Source organism: Primulina tabacum, chromosome 17 (genome assembly GCF_025594145.1).
Source record: "Primulina tabacum isolate GXHZ01 chromosome 17, ASM2559414v2, whole genome shotgun sequence".
NCBI lineage: Eukaryota > Viridiplantae > Streptophyta > Magnoliopsida > Lamiales > Gesneriaceae > Primulina > Primulina tabacum.
The window spans coordinates 11,149,154-11,173,570 of NC_134566.1; the positions used below are offsets into that span (position 1 = coordinate 11,149,154).

The window sequence follows — 24,417 nt, forward strand, 5'->3', positions numbered from 1 at the left end:
AAAAAAAAAGGCAATTCAGTAAAATTAACACAAGATTATGGGTTAGGCTGATAAAGATCAAGATTTTGTGGAGAAGTGAAGTCCATGTGTGATGTGTGTCAAAAATCTCAGAAATCGGATAATAATTAATATTCACACGTGCATATATTTAAAAACGATATCCAAAATTAATTATGTAGGCAGGATTTTACAAGTGATTAACCTAGTGTTAGTTATGGGAGTAGTAAATGGAAATTAAGTATCTCGAGCATCTGTCTATAGGTTAAAAATTTGAGAAACCACAAGCTTAGAAAGCTCATTAATGGCGGCTTGGACCTGACAATCGTCTGATTCTCTTTGTGGTGACCATCCTGATGATTGTGAATTAAATTGTCTCTATTCACTTGCAGCAATTTTTGTTTGTGTGGTTGTAGCAATGACCCTCTCCAAGTCTACCATTGATAATGGCCTTGGCTCCTAAAAGCAAGAACAACACCAAGATAAGAGAAAATGTTTGACGTGAAGCTCAAAATACCATGGATCTCAGGCAATAGGTTGATTTACAAGAATTCAAATGTAACGTAGCATTTAATTTATTAGGTTGAACATGCCACACCATGGGTTAGACATGCAAAAATAAGAAATTGACAAGGTCGCTATTAAGTTACAAGGTCTATCTGCATGCAATTTTCATTAAAAGGGAAACCTTGACAGAAACTCTAAACTTACATCTTCCACAGGAACTTTAAAAAAGAGCTCAGAGGTAATGCTGAAGGGAAATGAGTCCGCAAGAAACATGTACAAGAGAGCAATAAAATAAATTACTGACCGTAGATGGTTTTCCACTCTTCTCATCATTAAGTAGTTCTCGGATAGGAAAATAGGCGGCTTTTTGGCAGAGCTCAAGAAGATCTGAACCCGTGTATCCATCACAGAGATTGGCTATGCGGTCATAATCAATGCCAACTTCTATTTTCTCATTCTTCAATATAACCTTCAATATTGCAGCCCTTTCCCGACGATCAGGAATCCCAATTTGAAATGCTTGAGGAAGTCGTCTAAGAATTGCTTCATCAAGTTCCGATGGACGATTGGTAGCAGCGAGTACCAACACCTGGGCGTTCCCTGAATCAACAAAAACATGTCATTTCAACTGAAAGAACCATTCAAATTCTTAACCAACTAATATTAACACATTGATATCACCTTATCTAACTCGTAACAACAATCTGTCTAGAAACTCAAAAAAGAAAGTAGGAGACACCGTATTTTTATGAGATTATGGAAGAACTTACGATCAGTGGTGAAACCATCCCACAAAGCCATAAACTCAGTCTTCATGTTTGTTAGCGCTTCATGATCAGTACTCTTGCGCTGGCCCAAGAAACTATCCACTTCATCAATGAAAATAATAGCTGGCTGGAGTTTGTATGCCAAAGTGAACACAGCAGTCACTGCAGATAAGAACCAAGTGTTCAAATCTAAAAAGCACTAACATAATTTGCAATTTCAGTGTTAAAAGTTCTGCAATTCGCATAAGACTTGAAATAAAATAGCTCATTCTGTTATAAGGAATATAGAAACACGTTTCATTTTTATAAAATAAAGAATCTTTGTAATAGATAAAAAAAAAACATTATCCAACCCACAAACCCCATACCACCGATTCTTTCTTTAATCTGTTGTAAGAATAGGGGTAAAAAATTCAAAATCATTCAAATAGTCCTGATTACTACAGAACATACAATATCCATCATTCATAACTACGAAAAATATATTGTGAACTGGAATATAAAAACCCATCTTTCACAATTGTTTCGAAGTCGCAAAGAGCAAGTGCAACCAAGTATTAAATTGTATTATGTTTGATTACATTAGCTACCTTATAAGCAAGACTTCAAGGTATTGCACACACGATAAAACATAATGATGCAGGGAATACACACGGACGAGAGGCGAGAAGAAACTTAATAGATGTTATTTCCTATGTACACACCTAGTTTCTGTGCATCACCAAACCATTTGCTCATTAGACATGATATCCTCACATTGATAAAAGCAGCCCCAGACTCTTTTGCAATTGCTTTGGCAAGCATTGTCTTCCCAGTGCCTGGCGGTCCATATAGCAAAACACCTTTTTCTGGGCAAAGAAGCTTCCCATGAGAAAACAGCTCAGGTCTTCGTAGAGGAAGAATAACTAGTTCATACAGGGACTGCTTAATGGCATCCAATCCGCCAATCGAGTCAAATTTCACATCAATATGGACGGGATTGACCACATCACAGGCCACAACATCCTGTATTTCATTAAAAATAAAAAAGAAATAATCAATAAGCAAAGCATGTATATTTAGACATACCTTGCATGTAACTAATCTCAACAGATGAAAATCTAGGTAGTTTGAATCACCTGACCATGAATCTGTTATAGGTTCAAGTCAATATTAATTACATTCGCACAATGGAGTGGCAAAAGAATACAGAGGATGAAAATTATAGCTCTGCTTAGGAATGAAAGTCTACATAAAATTTTCGAGTCAAAATGATAGTTCTAATTAAAAAATCAGTTCATAATGATATTTCAAATAAGAATAAATCATTGAATATTTTTCCCAAGATTACAATAATGCACCATCAACAGTAAGAAGGTAAAATCAAGTCAAGACCAGATGGGGGTTGCGGTTGGATTCAAAACTAAAACTAAAACAATAAGAAAATAAATGGTGCCAGAGATATCAGACAGCTCTATGAAGTAACATCCAACAGCACGAAAAATCGTAATCTTACAGGGGCATGCCTGTGTAGAATGTTGAAACCCAAGCCCAAATGCAATGCTACGCCAAGAAACATATCTTTACTATTTATTAATATAATCTATTAGCTACCCTCATTATCTAACCAGTGAAAATATATGCTCAAGCTCCAAGCAAGATAATAACTACACCTTCCGCAAATTCAAACTCCAACCGTTATAATAACTACACTTCAGATACACAATCAAGTTTCCACATGAATCACGTTTAGGACAAACCGTAATCACTACCACCAAATTAAATGGTAGTCATTGTAGCATAGTCTTCCTAAATCTTATGCATAATACGCAAAGAAAAACATCACAGAATCTAAAACAGAGAGTACCCCAGCAGAAAGTAAGTAAAAAACTTCCCCCAAATTTCGAATCCAAAAAAAAAGAGGCATTGTAACCTCATACGGATTTGTAAACACAAGAGGTCGGCCCAAACGCTTGGCGAGTTCCTTCTTCTGCTCCAGAGCTTTCTTGGAGGCTTCGTGATTCGGGTCGAGATGCTTGAGTCCCACGAACAACACCAAACAGCTAAGCGCGGCGCTCGCGGCGTATAGAATCAAATGTTGCACGAATTTTGTCTCCGAACCGTTTCCCATTTCTCTTCTTTGAACCCAATTCTAGGATGGTTATCTCGCTTGTAATTGGAACAGAGAATCTGAGGCAGATTAGAGGAGACGGGTACGTTTTGCTATGATTTCATTCAACGGAAACCCAACCGCCGAGGCAGAATACTAAATCAATTTTATAAAATTAAATGTTTGTATTTTTTTAAATTTAGAATTGATTTGTATAATTGGATATAATATCCGCTATCTTGTCTCAAATAGGAGAATTGTTGTTAGCTACATGCATTCGACATAAATTCTTTGAGGTTGCATTTGGAACTATGCATTTGAAATTTATGGATTTCGATTATAATTTTATTGTTAACGATGAAACAATAGATAAAATCTTAAATTCATAAATTAATTACTTACACAAAGTATAATTAATTTTAGAGTGGGTCTCATGTGAGACCGTCTCACGGATCTTAATCTGTGAGACGGGTCAACCCTACCCATATTAACAACAAAAAATAATACTCTTAGCGTAAAAAGTAATATTTTTTCATGGATGACTCAAATAAGATATCCGTCTCACAAATACGACCCGCGAGACCGTCTCACACAAGTTTTTGCCTTGATTTTAAATATCTCCATTATTGAGTGAACTTTAAATTCATCATAATTAATATGAAAAACACTATATAAACATACAAGTGATGAATTCGAAATTTATAATGTCTACAAAAAATACATTTGAAATGATTGAATTTGAAATACATCAATTCATATACAACCTAAAAATATATATCCACAATAAACATAGCGACCTTCGTTAATTCATGTATCAAAAAACACTAAATATAATTATTATTTTTAAAATACACGCTCATTGTTTTATGTTATACGTTAGTTTTTTGGAAAAGTTAACCTCAAATTTAGTGATAAATAAACTATATATACAATAAAATTGATCAAATAAATCAAACCTTATTTTACATTTTACCTTCGCTAAAACTTTTTTTTAGCTTTTATTAGAAACCACAAAACCCCTCTGCTTACGTATTTTCCTGTTTCACATTGTATGATTAGTAGCGGTAAAGGTGTTAAAAATCGCATGAATATAAAACAAAATTGTACAAACTACATGATTTTTGAGATGTGAAACATCATCAGAAGGAGTTGAAATTGACAGAAATAATTGAAAACACATATATATATATATATATATATATATATATATATATGTGAAAATCCCGGAATTTAAGCAATTGCCCGCCCAGATTGACCCAACATTAAAATGGATAGATGTAAAAGGAAATTGCTGTTTCGAGCTCAATAACATCTGAACATGCAACACTACTATGTACTCCATGCAACAATAATTTATTTATGCAAAAACATCATTTATAACTAAAAAATGTGTGGGGGTGGGGAAAAGAGGTATAGAGAGAGAGAGAGATGTGTAATGGAGATTCAAAGAAAGTTACCAGAAGCAACCTTGTTTAATTGTAGTACTACTTTAATTCAAATATAAGGGAACAATATAAAGAACAAATTCAGATGAGGAATTTAAACTAAATCCTGAAAGAATAAGATCCCACTTCAAGAGGTTGTCACACATGAATTCAACATTTTAAGTGCAACATAATAATTACTATGCTATATGCAATGTGCCCTTTTTGTTATCTTGGGGAAGGCGAAAATTCTGTTATTTCATAAAGGCATACATAAATTACATGGATCAATCGTATATAGTTTAATCTAGCCTTGAAAAGAGAAATTAAAGTAACATCCTTCCTTGTTAATACTAATTATGTTTTCAATGCATTTTCATCAAGTACATATAAGTATCATAATAACCTCTACAAAAAAAAATAAAATAAAAACTGAGTTCACTGATGATAAAGTATCCAAGAAGTATTAAAAAAGATTTCCAATTGCTGAGAACATTATATTTTTAGCAACTTCGCTTGTGATTAGGTTCTTAAACCTGCAAATATCAGTCCCCCAAAAAATATAAAATTATTAGGTTCCTAAACCTTAAAATTCACATAAAAGAGAAGAGCGTCTCACTTACCAGTTGCGGCCGGTTTCTCTTCGAAACCGGCATATGCAAAGAAAAATGTTACATTGTTAGTTTATCATGCATGTGAAAAAAGTATGTAATTTTCATCAGGGAAAACAAATGGTAGTCAGTCACGTTGCATGACATGATTGTTGGAATTTTGACGCTTAATGAATGAAAATTAAGCAAATAAATCAATGTATTTGATTGGGAAAATTCGAAACGAAAAACGAAGCTTAATGAACGAATATTAAGTTCGGTGGTTCTGAATTAAACTCGAAACAAGTTCATCAAATGTTGAAAGAACTTAAAACGAGTAGTCGGAACATGTAAGGGACGAAAACGAAAAAAAAAAATCGGCATGTACAGTAGCAGGCGCGCGGGTGCGCGCGCCTGCCGAGAGCAGCTCGGCAGCGCGCGCGCGTGCAGGCGCGAGCGGGTGCCTGCAGGTCTTCGTGTCCCTTCGAATTTTCTGATATTTTTTCATTTCCTTGGCATTGTTTGATGATTGTGATCAGTTACAATGGCCAAGGGACACCCCATATGAATGAAAGATCATGTCTTTTACATGAAAAACATTAAATGATTGATTATTGAAAATCAAATACATAATACACAACATAACATCTTTTTGCATCTTCTTCTTCTTCCTTCTTCAACAAGAGAGAGTTCCTTCATTTCTTTGTTATAGAACTTGAATATTTGAGTGCTCATTATTCAAGAGTTGTAGTTGTATCTTGGGAGAAGATTGCCACAACCTCTAGCACATTGTGAGGGGCAAATTCTTCTTAAGGAGAAAGTGTTAAACACTTGCCTCTACAAGCCATATTCTTTGTTTTCTTCTTGCTTTCCTCTCATATTTGAATACCACAAACAACAATGTTTTCCATCCTTCGGCAACCTCAGGACAAATCCATGCACCTGCATAGAATGATATCCAAGTGACACATTGTAATGGAACACAGCATTCATGATTAATTACAGTAGCATCTGCTCTTAGATAATGACACGAGCTTCATGACAATAACCCAAAAAAATAAGATAAACATGAGATTTTAATATATGTTTGAATCATGATTTCTTCTTCAACACAGACAGCATGATATAAATTACAATACATGTGAATTTCTGGAAAACACAAAAATGTAATAAAAACCTGTGGGGTTGGCTGATTATGGACATTGTAAGTTCGATTAGTTTCACTCTCGCCCGTATTCTCCGTGCACGAATCTTTAGATGTTTTAGATAAATATTCTAGGAAGTGAAAAGATGTGAGATAACAGTGGAGTTCTTGAGTTCGGAAATTTGTTCCTTTTTTGAAACTAAAATGTAATTTGTTCTTAACATTCACAAACTAATGTAATCAAAATTTCTCAAACTCTTCAGCATGATCTCTGCGCAGTTCTTCAAAAAAAAAAAAAGTAAAATTGAATCCAAAAGTGCTCTATGAAATTCAAGTATAGGAGAAGAAAATAAAGATACCCATGGTAGGAGAGAGATGAAAAATATTTCAACCCAAAATCACAATCAACAACAGCTTAAAAAAAAAATAAAATTCAGGTAGTCCCCATGAAGATGAATATGTAGTCCAATCAAAATTAAATAGCAACAAATTGGTCATATAAATTAAATAAAAGTTTAAATATTTTACGTGTAGCAATGTCAACATATAAAGATAGAGTAGTCATCATGTAGTCATTTTAGCAAACAGATTAAGAACACGTTTGGTATAAGAAGCTACAATTAAAAAAGTGTTTTTTTTAAAAAAAAAAAGTGTTTTTTTAATTTTTAACTTGTTTGGGTGGGCTTCTAGTAAGTTGAAATTAGAGCTTTTTTAAAAGCCCTATTTTAGAGCTTTTTTCACTAGCTTTTTTAATAACCTTAAAAAAAATCCACCAGTAGCCTCCTCTCAATCTTTTCTCCATTCTTCTACAAGGTACAATTTTTTTTTTCCGTCGAGGTTTTTGTTCGTTCATTTTTTTCTGCTTTCTTTTTGCTGCAGAATCTACACTCCCTATTCATTTACGTCTGTATTACGTATTGTGAATTAGATAATTATGTTACAATTCGGTCAATGATCCGATAAATCCAGGAAGTCAGGAAGGGGAAAGTATTTGCTTATTCCATTTTTTTGCAACTACGTATATAATATTCATCAATTCTTGTGTATTACGTATATAATATTATATTAATTAAAATATGTTATATACCATAATATTACTGTAATATTATTTAATCCTTGTTTGTATTATTTTTTCATTTATGATATTGTGAATTAGATAATCTATTGTTTTTTTATGTTTTATTTTTTGAATATAGAATGTATTCGAAGTTAGCTCCTAAACGAGGATTATCAAATCCAAGTCAGTTACCTAGATATACGATTGAGACTGTTGAACCTGGATTTGTTGCTGATGGAAATAATAAGACGGATTGGACTGATCAGAATACCGAAATATTTTTAAAAATTTGTGAGGAAGAAATTGAATCCGGCAATAAGCCTACCAAACATTTAAACAAAACGGGGTACACAAATTTAGTTTCAAAATTTCATGAGAGAACGTGACTTTCTTTGAATCAAAAACAATTCAAAAATAAATGAGATTCTATGAGAAAATATTTTGCACTGTGGGCACAACTTATTGGAAATAATGAGACTGGCCTTGGTTGGGATCATAACAAGATGACCGTGCAAGCTGATAATAGTTAGTGGGAGGATAAGATTAAGGTACATAATTTATATACTACATTTTAAATTTTTAATCAATTATTTTTATTTATTTTTTGTTACGTTGCAAATTACAAGAAAATCCCGAGTATGCAAAGTTTAGATTGAGGAGACCCAAGAATTTAGATTTATTGGAAAATATATTTAAAGGTTCTATAGCAACTGGCTATGCTGCAATAGCACCATCAGAGGATCAACCAATTCATAATAATTTCAACGATGATACAAATGATTTGGATGTTCAGTTAGATGGAGAGTTTCAAAGTGATGTTTATATTAATGTTGAAAGCCAAGAATTTATGGAAAACTCAACAATGGGAGCTGACAACTCTATGCAGCAAAGGAAGAGAAAAAGAAGGGAGAGTGGGGAAAAAAGAGGTCCCATTGCCACTAGGTTAGCCGATCAACTTGATCGTGTCCTTCAAGAATTTGAGACTCAAAAGTCTATACATGAAACACCAAAAGATGATCCATGTAGCATTGAAAATTGTCTGGAGGTTCTTCGTAGTTTGCCTGGTATGGTGGTTGGCAGTGAGCAATTCTTCATAGTTACTAGAGTTTTGGGTAAAAAGCATAATAGGCAAACATTTATCGGATTGAAGGACTCGGAACTGCAGCTTGGTTGGGCAAAGACATTCACTAAAGATGATTTGAAGCGTTATTAACATGAGTTATGTTTTTAGGAAAAATACTTGAATAATGCACTTGTTTTTTCTTTTATTGATTGATGAGTCAACTTTACTAAGTAGTATATTTAAATTTTTAATGCAATAATCTAAAACTTTCAATGTTTATTGTTTTTTTTATATATTTATCTTTATTCATATATTTTCACAGGATGTCTGCGAGTTCAGGCTCCACTATATCAGATAACTCTGATGCATCAAGTGATTCCGACATTTCCGTTGATTCTATTAGAAATACACATGTCTCTAAGAAAAGAATGGTTTTATTATCCTTGTGTGGTGTTACGAATTATGTTTTGAAATATATTGTTAAAGAAAAATGTAAGACATCGTGGTTATCAGGGTCTCAATGGGTGGCAGAGATATTGAATGGTAATGAGACACGATGCTTTGAAATGTTCAGAATGAGGAAACATGTTTTTTATAAACTATGTGACGATCTACTCCAAAAATATAGCTTACAGCAAACAAAAGGAGTTGATATCTATGAAAGGTGGGATTATTTTTGTACATAATAGGTCAACCTGCTTCAGTTAGAAATGTTCAAGAGCGTTTTCAACACTCGGGGGAAACTGTTTCAAGACAGTTTCACAGCGTTTTAGAGTCCATATGGAAGTTGTCGAGAGATATCATCAAACCTATCGATCTTAATTTTACAGATGTCTCTGAATATATTAAGAATGACAAAAGATATTGGCCTTATTTTAAAGATTGTATAGGGGCTATTGATGGCACACATATATGCATTCGTGTTCCGCCTAGCAAGCAAATAGATTTCATTGGAAGAAAAGGGTATACTTCAACAAATGTTATGGCTGTATGCGACTTCGACATGTGCTTTACTTTTGTATGGGCTGGTTGGGAAGGTTCTGCTCATGATTCTAAAATTTTTAAAGAGGCTATGCCCAGAGAGAGATTGCATTTTCCACTCCCACCTGAAGGTTTGATATTAATATATCTTATATGTTTTTTTAAATAATTGTTAGATAAATATTTACACTTTAACTCTTATTTTTTGCAGGTAAATATTATTTAGTTGATGCATGTTATCCTACTTTCAAAGGCTTTATGGGACCGTATAAAGATACTAGATATCATTTACCTCAATTTCGATTGGCTCCAAAGTTCAGATCAAAAAATGAAGTATTTAATTATCATCATTCCAGTTTAAGGACGATTATTGAAAGAACATTTGGAGTGTGCAAAGCACGATGGAAGGTATTACAAAATATGCCCACATTTTGTCAAGATACTCAATTTAAAATTATAGTGGCATGTTTTGCTTTACACAATTTCATAAGGCGATACGATGCGGCTGAAGATATTCTTGAACAACTCGAAAATATTGATGATTTACAAGAAATCGAGCAAGATGGTGAAAATGTTTATGTCCATGACAGAGGTACGAGATGGCAAGAGCCAACACAAGAAAATATTACGGAAATGAAAGAATTGAGAGATGACATAAGAAATTCACTGCCAATACAAGGTCGACATTGAACTATTAATTTTTATTTAAATAAATTAAAGTAGAATGTAATCATTAACCATTGTTATTAACAATTGTTTTTATGGTTTTTAAGATTTCAATATTTTATTGTTTTGGTATGGATTTAATTATTTATATTTATACATCACACTTGTTAAAAATCTGTTATAAAATATATATATATATAAATTAATGAGTTAAAAAAGCACTTTAATGATATGTATCCAAACACATTTATTAATTTAAAAAGTGATTTTTATCTATTCATCCAAACACAATATTAACACAACTTTTACTTAAAAAAGCACTTTTAAAAGCCAACTTAAAAAAACACTCTTTTAATCAAAAAACTTTTGATACCAAACGGGCTCTTAGTTTAAGACTTTTCTATAAAAAACAAGTTTTTATAAGACAAAAGTTCATTATGTGCAATATTTAAAATAAAAATAATATATTGTTTAGTCAGAATGGATCTATACTACACCGAAAATACTTTCGGTTTGTTTGTATAAAATGATTGTCCGATCATCATATTATAAAATAAAAATATATGTATGAACTTCTCGTTTTTTATTTTCAAATAAGATCATCTAATGATCCTATTATGCAAAAATATCGAAAAAATCTATTCTCGACGTAATATACACTCATCACTAATCGAGTGATATTAAAGTAGCCCAAGCTTCTTTTGTCTCGAAAGATGATTGGAATTTGGAACCAAACAAGTTGACTGGTTACGCGGGGGGACAAGAAGTTTCAAACAAACAGAATCATTAGGGCATCCGCATCCGTCCACATTAATCTATGTTATTAACTTTTCATCTCCTAAAAAATTATGGGGTCCACGAGCCACATATTCATTACATTAACATTTTCCCATTATTAACACACACTCACATTCATTTAATATCAACTTTCATTATTTATGGGTCTCATTGTCCACTTACTCATTTTTTTTAATTTTAATTAATTCAATATCTTTCTAATTTTGTTAAATTTTATAACAAATATTTTTAAAAATAAATAGTATTATTATTTTAAAAATAACTTAATTTCAATATTCATTAAAATATTATTAAAAAATGAAAAAAATATTGGACTCTTTTATTTAAACGGCTAGTTTGGCATTATATTCTACATATAGCCGTTTGAGAAACCGTCGCAAGTAGCGACGTTTTTCAATTTGCGACGGTTTACGAAAAACCGTCGCTATTTGCGAAATAATGCCGTTCATTCTGATGAATTTAGATTAATAATTCATGCACCCACATTGGTGCATGAATATTAATGGGTGTTAATAATCACCCATTAATGCACCAATGTGGGTGCCCTTAGAAGAACACTTTAATTCAGATCCGAGTTTTCAGCTAATCACAGATTTTATCCTTCCAACAAAAAGGGGAAAACTTTTATAAAAAACTAAACAATAAAAACCGTTTAGTTTTTTATAAATAATCAATAAAAACTTAGTTTCGGAGACAAAGACGTGTAATTAAAAATCTATAAAAATCTTGTTAAAAAATCTACATGAATCCACGTAAATCTGTTTATAAATCTGTGAGATTCTGTAGAGGTAAATAAAAATCTATCGAATTCATAAAAGCCTATCATTTGAAAAAATCATTAAAAATCATCAAAACTCTGAATTGAATAGACCCCGTTAAGTCTCAATCCATTGAGTAAAATATTCAAGAAACCACGTACCATTCATTTGTGTATGAAATGAGAAAGTGTGTGATGAAATGTTTTCCGAGTATAAAAAGGCAGTCAAGAAAGGGAAGCTACCAAAACCAAGAATGTGAAAATTTTTCTGAATTTAAAACGGGATTCTATTTATTGCGGTTGGAGTACAATCAAAGTTAATGCCTTTTCGGGTCGTACTACCACTACCAAATGGTAGTACATACAAGAGTCAAGATTGCCAGTATGTAATGGTTATAATTCTCTCGATTGTCAGATGCAGCAGGTTGGGAAAGAGAAAAAATCAAGTCGGTTTTCTGTTTAGGTGTCTAAAAATCCCTTTTTTTTTTGTTGGGTTTTTGGAGAAATTCGTTTTTGAGTGATCATCTGAATCCGAGGAACAAAAAACAACCGCTAGGTAATGTTGATTCTTCTCTCATGCATGAGATGAAATTTATTTACGTTGGTAATGTGTCTAAAAAAATCGTCTTTTTTGACATTCATATCAATTTAATTTTGACATTTGCCGAAGATTTTGTGAAAAAAGCAGGGAATGTGATAGAATTGTCAAAATCGGGGAAAGTGATAGAATTGTTTAATCTGATTTTTTCCCTTATTCTCAGCATATTTTAGTTTTCACAAGGCCGACAACTAATCGGATAATTGTTCAATAAAAGAAGGGAAAGTGATAGAATTGCTTCAATATGGTGAGCAGTGACAATAGAGAAATGGAGAATGAAGATTTGGAAGAAACGAGAGGCCAGGCGGAGGAGATGAATAGGATTCCTCCATGGAATAAACAGATAACAATTCGAGGAATTGTGGCTAGTTTAGTGATTGGGATTATTTACAGTATCATAGTAATGAAGCTCAATCTCACGACTGGACTTGTACCAAATCTCAATGTATCAGCCGCACTTCTTGCTTTTGTGTTTGTAAGAACATGGACAAAAATTCTTCAGAAGGCCAACTTCGTCACTACTCCGTTTACTAAACAAGAAAATACAACCATTCAGACTTGTGCTGTGGCTTGCTATAGTATTGCATTAGGAGGTTGGAAACTCAAAATCTTGATTAGTTTTGATTTTCTAGGACAATGTGATTTCTTTGTGGCAGAGGCGGATCCATTTTATTGGATGCTTCAGGGGGTGAAACTTGTTTTATAAAATACGATTACATAAAATTTCAAAACATTATGATGTTGAGCTTTGTTTTGTTTGGTTATGGTTTAATCAGGTGGCTTTGGATCTTATCTTCTTGGATTGGACAAAAAGACACTTGTGAAGGCTGGAGTTGATACAGAAGGGAATCCCACTGGGAGTTATAAAGAGCCTAAGCTTGATTGGATGATTGGATTTCTTTTTGTTGTTAGCTTTGTGGGGTTGTTTGCCTTGGTTCCTCTACGAAAGGTATGCTCATAATTGCGTCATGTGATTTTTCGCCCCACCCGTTCGAAATTATTGAAACCTCCATTGCGTAGAATGACTTTATTTTGTTGTTTTCTTTGCCATCTTTAAAGTCCTCATTCATACATTTCTCTGATTGATTGTGCTTGTGATTATAATTGGCAGGTTATGATCTTAGATTATAAATTACCTTACCCAAGTGGAACTGCAACCGCTGTTCTTATAAATGGATTTCACACTACTAAAGGAGACAAGACGGCAAAGTAAGCAAAGTTTAAATCCTTCCATTATGGATACAGATGGAGTCGAGATTTTGTATGGAAGAGTTGCAAGTAAAGTTTCATGGGAATTTTTGTTATTTTCTCGTGGGGATTGAAGAGAATGACTCTACTCTTTCAAATTTCAGGAAACAGGTTCGCGGATTCATGAAGTTCTTCTCACTTAGTTTCATATGGAGTTTCTTTCAGTGGTTTTTTTCTGGTGGGGAAAATTGCGGATTTGTCAATTTCCCTACGTTCGGATTGAAATCTTGGAAACAAACGTACATACAAAACACTTTCTTTGTAAGTTTACGTTTTAATATACACCAATTCTTCAACCAGAGGTGATACGATTTTTATTTTTTTGGCAGATTTTACTTTGATTTCAGCATGACGTATGTAGGAGCTGGAATGATTTGCTCCCACCTTGTGAACTTTTCTTTGCTTCTTGGAGCTGTGATTTCTTGGGGTGTAATATGGCCATTGATAAGCGAAAAGAACGGAGAATGGTACCCTCAAAACATCAAGGAAAGTAGCATGAAGAGTTTAAATGGTTACAAGGTTAGTTCAGAAGAAATCTTTACTTGATGGATGATTTATTTTTCCTTGATTCAGAAAATGAAATGAATAATTTGCACTTTTACGCAGGTCTTCATTTCTATCGCTCTTATTTTAGGTGATGGTCTCTACAATTTTCTCAAGACGCTGTTGTTTACTGTCAGAAGCATGCATGCTGCATTCAAGAAGAAGAATGCGGTTATATCAGGCAAGCTGCTAAGACTATGGTTTATTCTAAAATCTCAGGAGAGGATTTGAAGTTGCAAGTATTTTAAAATTTTATTGCACTGAAATAAATATGTTTCTTGCATCAGTTTCAGACAAGAAAGACGAACCATTGGACGATCTGCGAAGAAATGAAGTATTCATAAGAGAAAACATTCCTATATGGATAGCATGTGTCGGTTACATGCTCTTCTCTGTAATTTCTGTAATTGTGGTCCCAATAATGTTTCCTCAGCTCAAGTGGTACTATGTTGTTGTGGCCTATATTCTTGCACCGTGTCTAAGCTTCTGCAATGCCTATGGTGCTGGTTTAACCGACATGAATATGGCTTATAATTATGGGAAAGTGGCTCTCTTCGTTCTTGCAGCCTTAGCCGGGGAAGACAATGGAGTAGTTGCAGGACTCATCGGATGCGGCCTAATCAAATCCATTGCTTCCATATCCTCGGACTTGATGCATGATTTGAAAACGGGGCATCTCACCTTAACATCCCCTCGATCCATGATTCTTAGTCAAGGTATTGGGACTGCCATTGGGTGTGTGGTGGCTCCTCTCTCATTCTTCCTCTTTTACACGGCCTTTGACGTGGGGAATCCCAATGGTGAATATAAGGCTCCTTATGCACTTGTATACCGAAACATGGCGATTCTCGGAGTGGAGGGCTTCTCTGCTCTGCCTCAACACTGCTTGCAACTCTGTTATGGGTTTTTTGCGTTTGCAGTGTTGACTAATCTGTTGAGAGATATAATACCCTATAAGTTCGGAAAATGGGTTCCTCTTCCTATGGCTATGGCGGTGCCATTTCTTGTGGGGGGTTATTTTGCCATTGATATGTGTGTCGGGAGTTTGGTTGTCTGTGTTTGGCGTAAGGTTGACAGAAGGAAGGCTGGTTTGATGGTGCCAGCAGTGGCTTCAGGTTTGATTTGTGGCGATGGGTTGTGGATTCTTCCGTCATCAATACTTGCTTTAGCTAAGGTTCATCCTCCAATCTGTATGAACTTCTTGCCTGGAAAGAGCTCATGAGAAATCAGTAAAATTGAGAAGTGCATAGCGTAATAATTGAGATGGGAATACCGAACAATTTTGGCAATCATAGAGATTAAGATGGATAGCAAATTATATTTATCAGATATAAGAATAATTTTAGTTGTGCTGGTAACTAGTGTTGCAAGCTGTTGGAGCTGCTAGTAAGGTGTAAGCGGCTGTCTCAAACTAAAATAATTAATACATAGGAACATATGCTCCTCGAGTTATTCAACCTCGATTTATCTGTGTTAAATAATATTATTTCTTATAAATATTTATTTTATTACTATTTAAGGGCGTTGTAACTACATTCAACTCAAGTTCGACTGATTCATGATGAAGTCAAGTATTTTACGCTCAAGTATGGACCTTGTCAAGCTAAGCAACTTGACCCAAGTTCGGTGCCATTTGAATGCTAATCAAGCCCAACCTAGCTTAATTACAACCTTATTAGCCGAAAAGAAAGAAAGAGCAGCAAGACTTCTCTAAAATAGTGTTTCATCTTGAATTTCAGATATCAATTTATAAAGATTCAAGGATGGATAGAGAAACAAGAAAATTCACGACTAAAAGGACCTTCAAATCAGACAAACTTCTTATTTAGGTACTCGGCAGATACGAGTAGTCCCGATCAACTGGTGTGTCATTCTAAAAAAACTACTTCCAAGTTCCAAGCAAGGCAAAACATGTTATGATAGACATGGCACGTGTGATAGAAATCACACTTCCAAGTTCCAAAAACCTAGGTAAACAAGTTAGGATCGATTATGTATAATCAAAAGCCTTGAAATGTAACAAGGATGTAACAAAACATGAGTGCAACTAATTGATCTGGAACAGCACTGATAATGCCACTAAGAAGCACGTTAAGTTCATCAAAACATAACACAACAGGCATGAAAGACATGAAAATTTTGAAGGGAGAGAAAAAGGCATGGTAGGAGGACATTGAAGATAGAAAAGGAAGAAAAGGAAAGAACAACAATAAAGGATTAACCACAGGTATTTCTCCACATCTGATAGATTCTCCGCTTTATCCTTTAGTCTAGGTGCATCCCCGTCAGCAACAACTAACTTTCAGACTGAAAATCCTAAGATACATCGCAACCAGTGAAAAGTAAAAGCACCTAGAGGATTCCACGACGATAGTTATGTCTGATCAATGAAAAAGTAAATGAGAACCCCATGTCCTGACAGATGTTATCTGCTCTAAGTGTTGCAGCATAGAACCACACTTGTTGTCAGTTTTCTAAAATGCATCTCTGTCCCACTCTAGATTCAACTATATCAGTATAATAGTGTCATTTTCAGAATAAAACCCTTTTTCCAATGAAAATAACACCCAACTACATACAAGATACAATGAAATAATAAGAGTGAGTAGGTAAAAGAACGACCAAAACCACATTACAACATTCTTCGTATAAATTCTCAGACAGCACGGCAAGGCATTTCTTGAACTGTGAATCCGACAATTCGCATTATCCAAGAACATCAAACAGACAGAGTCTTCCCAACTGATGCATATCATCATGCGAAAGTAATAGCAGAAGAATATTTAGTTCATTACGTCAAGGTATAAGTACATAATTTCTCTGTATATAACATGCCAAAATGGATTTAAGCAAATGACTGAACCTTAGTTTAGTCTATAAAACTGAATACACGCGCTCACTTCAACGATAAGACGTCCAATGCCAATGGTCCAAGGAATCCACTAGAGATATTGTATCCAAAGCCATATTAAGTGGTTTGGAGGTTAGATCATGGGGAATCAAACAATCCGCACCTCATATCTTCGGACAAAATCTCAGAAACAGATTTCATATACTGCCATGCTTAGCGCAGCGAGTGCTTGTAAGCTGACATGAATGATCGTTCTACATCAACACCACTGACACGCGCACGTGTTTTTATTTCTGTAAACAAGATTGCTGGCCATGCACTCGCTTTAATTTTATAAACAAGATATCTCACCCTGGCTCACATGCGATTCAACAAAATGTCCTTTTTCCTCAATCTTGGAGGTGCTGTTGAATCTCAAGTTAACAAATCAGGAGTCAATCTAAGAGATAACTTTAATATCTACATAGCAATAGAGAACCACAAAGACATGAACTTTCTGCAGTAGAAGGCTAGATCAAGCGAAACATAGAGTATCTTTGATCCTTTGAGGCTACACCAGGCTCCAAGTGCAAGAATATAAGCTTAAGATACCACCGAGTACGGTAGGGTAGCTAAAAAAATTGTTAGTGACAAAATATAACTTCTTGACATCAAGGAAGTGAACATTCATGGAACTCAAATCCAGCTCTGGTTCACAATAATGGCTCCTTATTTCGGAAATAATGAAAAAGATATACATGTTTGCACAGAAATAGCAATTATTTCGATTCTATGGCAAAGGCCATATCATACTACACCTTTTTTTCCCAAACATGATCAATTTAATTTCACCCAATCACCATGATCAAGATCGAAAGAAGAAGGAAAAAAAAGGAGAAACATAAATTACAACAAAGGGAGACTCAGTACTAATATTACTCCTTGGCCATCTTTCAAAATTTCTTTCGATCAATCAATCAATGAAACCTGTTTTCCGAAACACCGCATTTCGAACGCGGCGTAAGTCCCTTCCCTTCAGCGTCCTCCCCACGCCTTCGAAAACCGAGAAAGTCACGTGCGATCGCGCCACGATCACGTGAGGCGGCACCATTTTCTCATCTTCCTCCTCCTCCACCTCATCTAACCTCTTCAGATAACCATCACCGTCATTAATTTCATTAAAGTTGCCGTGAAACTGCTTCGGCCAGACGGGGATATTAACCGGAGCCGACTGGTGGAATTTCACCTGAACATTCTCCGACCTCGGCGACGCTGGGATTATCTTCGATTGGCTGCTGAAAAGGCGGAGATGGTCGTTGCCAAGCACGGCCGAAAGACCGGATTGAGGAGTACTAAAGCGATTGTGGCGGCGGCGATCGTGCATGAACGGCGGAGAAGGGGAGGTTGAATCGGGGGACGAGAGGAAGGACCAAACGACGTCACTTTCATAAAGCTCGAGCGGAGGTTGTTGGAGGAAGTCGCCGGAGGATGAGCGGGTGGCGCCGGCGATCAACTCCACCATGGTTTCCACCAGCAATATATGAATGAAAATTCTATATTATTAGTTATTATATAGAGGAGAGGAGAGGAGATGGGTGGAGTGGAGTGGAGCTAACGCCTGATTGGAAGATGCCCATTACCAAGACCACACGAGGACGGGTTTATTACAATTTTTATATTCAATATTTTATATTTAGAATTTTGTTTAGGATGAACTATAACTTATCGATTATGTTCTTTTTTCTAAAAAAAACAAAGAAAATGATATTTCTAATTTTTAAAGAAAAGAAAACCTTATCAAAGAAATAAACAAAAAATAGAGTCAAAGTTTCCCAATTTTTATTAATTTCTTTTAACTAATTATTATAAATATATTTTGTTCACTGTTTTGATAGTTTGTATTTATCATAGTTTTTGTAATACTATAATTTATAAATTCATATATTTTCCTACTTTTTAAATTTATTTGTTGATATTTTTTTGAAGGTATTATTTGTTTATATTTCACTTAAAATTAATGTTCCATATTTCAAATGTCGCATTCAAGCCGTTCAATTTGTTATTATTATTTTAAGTTGTTTGTTATTTGATAATTTTCTTAATATAAAATTTCACATCAAAATATTTTTTTTTTAAAATGACATCTAAATACTATTGAAAAGACATAAAAGAAATGGATTGAATTAGTCATCATATAACTCTTTCATGTCACCTTTCACATAATTAAAGCACGACACATTATTAAATTTTCAGTTTCATATGATCACAAAAGTGTCCCTCCAAACAAATTATATAATTCAGCTCATACTCAAAAATATTATTTTACTTGTGAAAATAGGATGTATTGTATGTTTTATTATAGGCAGAAAATCATATAATCAATAAAAAATATTAATCAAACAAGTGACATTTTTAATGATTAATTGAGTTGGTAACATTAAGGGTAAATTGACAATAACTCCTCATTCTCGAATTTCAATTTATTTTAACTTTTAACTCATGAAATTTTTGTTTGAGCTCCCTGTTTACATAAATATTTTCAAGATTTACACCATAATTTATATTATATATATATATAGAGCTTATCGTCAGGTCTTATCCACCGGGTTTTACAAACTGTTCATCATGGCACAACCACACAGTCGCAATAGATGGTTCCTATCGTAAATCCCTTCAACAGTACTTAGCATAACCATGTATTGTTTCCTACATCAAGATGTATAGTGAAGAAGTTTAATTTTTGAAATAGTACATGAGAGAGACAGTAAACCTTGATTTTTTATTCAAACATACAACATATTATGACCTAGTAATCTCATGTAGAGGAGTAGAAACTTATTTAGCTACTTATAGTGGTTGGAATTACAACACACGTAAATTAAAAATATTACAAACTTCATTTTGAACAAAAAATGAAGATGTTGAATTATGTCTTCGTCTTTCTTATGTCTTGATATATAGAAGTCTTGGTGGTTTAATCAGGAGTTCAAACTTGTGAATTGCATTGTCACTTGTGGCCGACAGAATCTTTTAGTTGGTCTACCACTATTTAGTAATATGTCATGTTGTGGTGGTTGAGTGGTTCATCCTTCAATAATGGAGTTTGTTGGATCACATATCTTCTCTTCCTTTGTCGAAGAATCTTTTACTTTTGTAGGGTCCCTTTCCCGTGGAAAACCTGATTTGTGTGGACCTTCATCACTTGGAGTTGTCTCTACAATATGTTTTCGGTCAGATCTAGGCCGAAAACCTTTCCTGAATTTTGGCTCTTTTTGGTTTGGGAGATTCCTTCTGATCATCTTTTCACATGAGCCATATTGCAAAATTTTCAACGACTTTCTTCACTCACTGATAGCTTGTTGTTTCACATAAAATTTCTTTTCTTTTCAAATATTTCTTCTGTTAATCTTGAAGTTTTTTCTGTCATGATATTTAACAGAAAAGATACATTTACAAAATTTTGACAAAGCTTAGATGAAAATTTGATTTTGTCTATTTCTATGACATAGACTCATAATCTTCATGCTCGTTTAGTGGAGATGTAATCTTCAGAGAGTGATGAAACAAGAGGTTTTCATCATCTAAAGGACCCTTAATGATCGTTTGAATGTTCATGTATGTTATTCTCAACTTGATGAAGTAAAAGGCTTCATGTGATCCTTTTACAGCTGGTTCTGGTGTTGCGGTAAAAAAATAAAGTTCCATAATATATCCTCTTGACAAATAATCATTATCTGCACATGTTTCATGAACAACTTCTTGTATATATTATGGTAGTGCTGAGATTTCTAAGAAGTTGTGTGATTGAGTATAAACTGAGGCAAGAGGCTCAAATTCATATCATGCTTTTAACTCCTTGGGATAAGAATTTGGTTTTATCCATCATGTGTATTATCAAATTTTAAGGAAAATTTCTTTGCAAATAAAAATAATGGTAATTTTTCAAAAGTCTTTTTTATTGCATAAAATGCATTTTTGTTGATATGATATCGTATGACTTCTGCATATGAGAATAGCCCACAACAATATATACATGATTGTTCTCCGCCTGATGTGAAATTTGTAAGAACTAATGCTCCTCAATGATCACTGTCATATGTATATAATGTCAGATAATCTTCATCTTGATAAATAACTATTTTTGGAAGATTTTTACAAATTTCTTTTAGTTAGCTAATTCCATTTGTGTGCTCTTCTGTACATATAAATCTTGCATCTTTTTTCAGTAATGAACTAAATATTTTTCTGTGTTTTGCTAGGTTCTTAATGATCATTCCAGCAAAGTTAACGATCCACTTTGAAGTTATTTTTCTTTTTAAGTTCATCTGCAAATTTCTGCACATTTTCCATTATATATTCTTGCAGAATTATTTCTGACTAATTTATTCATATTCTAAGGAATTCAATCTTTCTTGTAGCAATAACTATCTTTTTTTCAGATATGATTGATCTTTCTCTTTTTTTTTTACAAACCTTAGATAAAATCTATAAATATTTAATATCTTCGTTCATATTTTTCGATGTTATTAAAACATCATCAATATAAACGAACATAAAATTAAAATAATCTTAAAATATATTATTTATTTTTCTTTGAAATATCTGAAGTGCATTTAGCAAACCCATAGGTAATACTTCTCAAATATAATGACCTTGCGGTGTAGAAGAAACTGTGAATTTTTTAGTTTTTTCCTTCATCTTAATCTGATAAAATCCAGACATACAATCGAATTTAGGAAATATTTTGGCGTTACATATACAATTGATTAAATGTTCTCTATTAGGTATAAAATACCCATCAAAATCCATAATTTTACTAATTTCTTGATAATTAATTAATAATCTGGTTGGTTCCTTTTTGTTACCAGAAATCATGGATTGCTATATGATGATATTTATGTTTTGATTAAACCAAGGTCTAAATGTTCTTTGATAATAATCTGCATATCTTTTTGATCATTTATGTTCATCGGGATATGTTTAAATCTGACGAACTCATATTCTATGTCTTTCTTAATTTTAAGGCTGGCTTGGAGTTGGTTTTTGTCTCATCATGCCAAGAGATCTTCACTGTAATTTTCTTTGATCTTTTCTTAGCATCTTCTAGGGATACTTTTCTTTCGAACTCATCATCTTTCTAGCGTAAAGCTATTTCGAGGAATTTTACTTATTATGGTTGGAGGTTTTGATCTGCACTTAATTGAAACATTGTTTCTCGAAACATCTATAATATTTTATTTTTTAATTGATAAATTTTTCTTTATCACCAAGCTTGCTGCAAAACTGGATTGAAAATTTTCTGTAAAATGTCTTTCTTAATCTCTGCACTATGAATTTGTGACAACATGGTGTTGTGAACAATAATCTTCTACTCTCAATTTTTTGTGTATAGGATCTAAACATTTGCAAGAAATTATTTCCTAGAAGAATGTCTGCTCGTGTATCATGAAAATAAATCAGTGGTGTTTTCATCTTGTACCAATGTGTTTGTCCAGCACCTCCGATTAATATTTATATCATCTTAATCCCTTTACGTAAAATTAAGATTCAATTGGATAAATCTCATCTAGTAATCTGAGGTAGTTCTTCTTTCAATTATTTTGAAAACACTCATCTTTTTGCTGTATAAATTCCGGCTCTTGAATCAATATAAGCAACAATATATTCTGCTTTAAATTGTTCATGCAACATTCCTACTGGGATGTATATCTCTTGGTCATTGGATTTTCCACATTTTATTCTCTGCCATGATTTTCATTCTATTATCTAGATTTTTCCAAGTTCTGTGTTCCTCAATAAATTCTAACCCAAGAACCAATTGATATGTTTCATTTCCCGGTATTCCTTTAATATGAACTTTCAATTCATCAATATTGATAATTCATTGGTAAGTTTCTATTATAGGTTGTTCTAGATAGTATATTGTATCACATGTAAATTGATTTTTTTGTCTTGTATAATCAAATACTATTTTGACTTCTTTCCACCTTTTTGGACATCTAAATTTTCTTATTATCGAAAAGATTATTAATACTCGTTGTGTTTACTGGACATGTGTTTTTCCACATCTGTGTCTTATTATTTTATCTCTTTGAAAAGATAGTTTTCTTGATTTCAGTTTAAGACTTTGATTCCTTTGTAGAATCAGTTTGTCTTGTATCTGAATATACGTTTCTTGTATTAAAGAAAACTAGATTCTCTCTTGATAAATTGTCTGAGCAACTTTTCCAAAGATTTCTGATATTTCTATAAACTCGTTTATAATAAACAATTATGAGTGATGTATATTAGATAGAGCATATGAAATTTGATAGGTAACAGAATATGTTCTATTACCCTCTTTTATCAACATTTTTTCTTTGAAAAACTCGGCTGAAATCTCGAACCTGTCAGGTTGTAGGCAATCTTGGGTAAATTACTCTTAATAATTTTTCCTGCACATAAATTCCTTGAGATTGTTACCAGTATTAAATCTTTAAATTAAAATTACTCATTAGTTTATCACATACAACAATGTCAATGGATGATTCTATTCCTTCTTTAAAAGTAGTTTTTATCATAATCTAGAATGCTCCGATATGAATGCAGGACATGGTTCATGCTAATTGTATCTTTATTTTTTGCAATTCTTACTTAATTTCTCCAGAAAGAATTAATTGAATCTCCATCCAGTTTTTTTAAGTTCCATTGAGATTGTTATTTTTCTTCTGAAAACTTTATAAATTAGATGACGTTTTATGTTTTTCCGGCCAAGGTTTCCTAAGAACTTTTTTACCTGTCATGCAGAGAATCCTTAACATCTCTGTAGGCTAGGATTTTCCCTCGTGATCTTTTGGACCATGTCATGAAATATTGTTGTTTGGCTAAAGAAACCAACCAAGTCTTCATGTGTTTCGTGTCAGATTCTGATTTTGTTCCATAAGATTCTTCTTGACTCAAGATTTCTTTTTCTTCTTCTTCATATATACTCTCGTGTGAAGGAATATCTTCAAACTGGTGTACTTGTATTGTACCTTGGTAATAAACCGATTCTTCAATATCTGGAGTTGGTTCAAAATATTTTATCTCTTTTCTGTATTTTTCTGGACACTTGATCGAAATATAACTTCTTGCTCCACATGTCCAGCAATTACAATTTTTAAAACTTTCATTAGCTCGGGTTTGAGCTCTTCTGAAAGTTTTCTTTGTTGGTGTACGCCTCTTGCTTAGATGAGTTCTATGCTTGAGACATCTTATTTCTTGATGGTCCAGTTATTTGTCTAGATTTTTAAGATCTGAATTTTTCTCTAGACCACGCTGTTGTTGGTTTCCAAGAACTACTTCCACTTATTCCCCTCATGGCATAAAGATGAGTTCTA

The 24,417-nt window shown here is 33.5% G+C and overlaps 5 protein-coding genes across 6 annotated transcripts; 3 read left to right on the forward strand and 2 right to left on the reverse strand.

Moving 5' to 3' along the window:
* Nucleotides 1-320: 320 nt before the first annotated feature.
* Nucleotides 321-3,542, reverse strand: LOC142532070 (uncharacterized). The gene is made up of 5 exons (XM_075638385.1): nucleotides 3,184-3,542; nucleotides 1,976-2,276; nucleotides 1,275-1,433; nucleotides 809-1,104; nucleotides 321-456 (listed from the first exon to the last, which is right to left on the reverse strand). Exons 1-5 carry the CDS (start codon nucleotides 3,379-3,381, stop codon nucleotides 376-378), a joined length of 1,035 nt encoding a protein of 344 aa, XP_075494500.1. The 5' UTR covers nucleotides 3,382-3,542; the 3' UTR covers nucleotides 321-375.
* Nucleotides 3,543-8,003: 4,461 nt separating this feature from the next.
* Nucleotides 8,004-8,788, forward strand: LOC142530476 (uncharacterized). The gene is made up of 2 exons (XM_075636313.1): nucleotides 8,004-8,100; nucleotides 8,202-8,788. The coding sequence occupies exons 1-2, from the start codon at nucleotides 8,004-8,006 to the stop codon at nucleotides 8,786-8,788; spliced, it is 684 nt and encodes a 227-aa protein (XP_075492428.1).
* A 173-nt stretch (nucleotides 8,789-8,961) lies between these two features.
* On the forward strand, nucleotides 8,962-10,309 carry LOC142530477 (uncharacterized). The gene is made up of 3 exons (XM_075636314.1): nucleotides 8,962-9,181; nucleotides 9,328-9,750; nucleotides 9,831-10,309. Exons 1-3 carry the CDS (start codon nucleotides 8,962-8,964, stop codon nucleotides 10,307-10,309), a joined length of 1,122 nt encoding a protein of 373 aa, XP_075492429.1.
* A 1,820-nt stretch (nucleotides 10,310-12,129) lies between these two features.
* Nucleotides 12,130-15,728, forward strand: LOC142531471 (metal-nicotianamine transporter YSL3-like). Of its 2 annotated transcripts, XM_075637598.1 has the most exons (8): nucleotides 12,130-12,396; nucleotides 12,602-13,031; nucleotides 13,215-13,387; nucleotides 13,550-13,647; nucleotides 13,791-13,925; nucleotides 14,016-14,205; nucleotides 14,293-14,410; nucleotides 14,517-15,728. In XM_075637598.1, the coding sequence occupies exons 2-8, from the start codon at nucleotides 12,683-12,685 to the stop codon at nucleotides 15,449-15,451; spliced, it is 1,998 nt and encodes a 665-aa protein (XP_075493713.1). In that variant the 5' UTR covers nucleotides 12,130-12,396; nucleotides 12,602-12,682; the 3' UTR covers nucleotides 15,452-15,728. The 2 variants fall into 2 exon arrangements, with proteins under 2 accessions (XP_075493713.1, XP_075493714.1); XM_075637599.1 differs by lacking the exon at nucleotides 12,602-13,031 and having other exon boundaries at nucleotides 12,134-12,396.
* A 2,304-nt stretch (nucleotides 15,729-18,032) lies between these two features.
* On the reverse strand, nucleotides 18,033-18,581 carry LOC142530478 (protein S40-2-like). Its single transcript, XM_075636315.1, has one exon. It carries the CDS (start codon nucleotides 18,579-18,581, stop codon nucleotides 18,033-18,035), a length of 549 nt encoding a protein of 182 aa, XP_075492430.1.
* Between the last annotated feature and the right edge of the window lie 5,836 nt (nucleotides 18,582-24,417).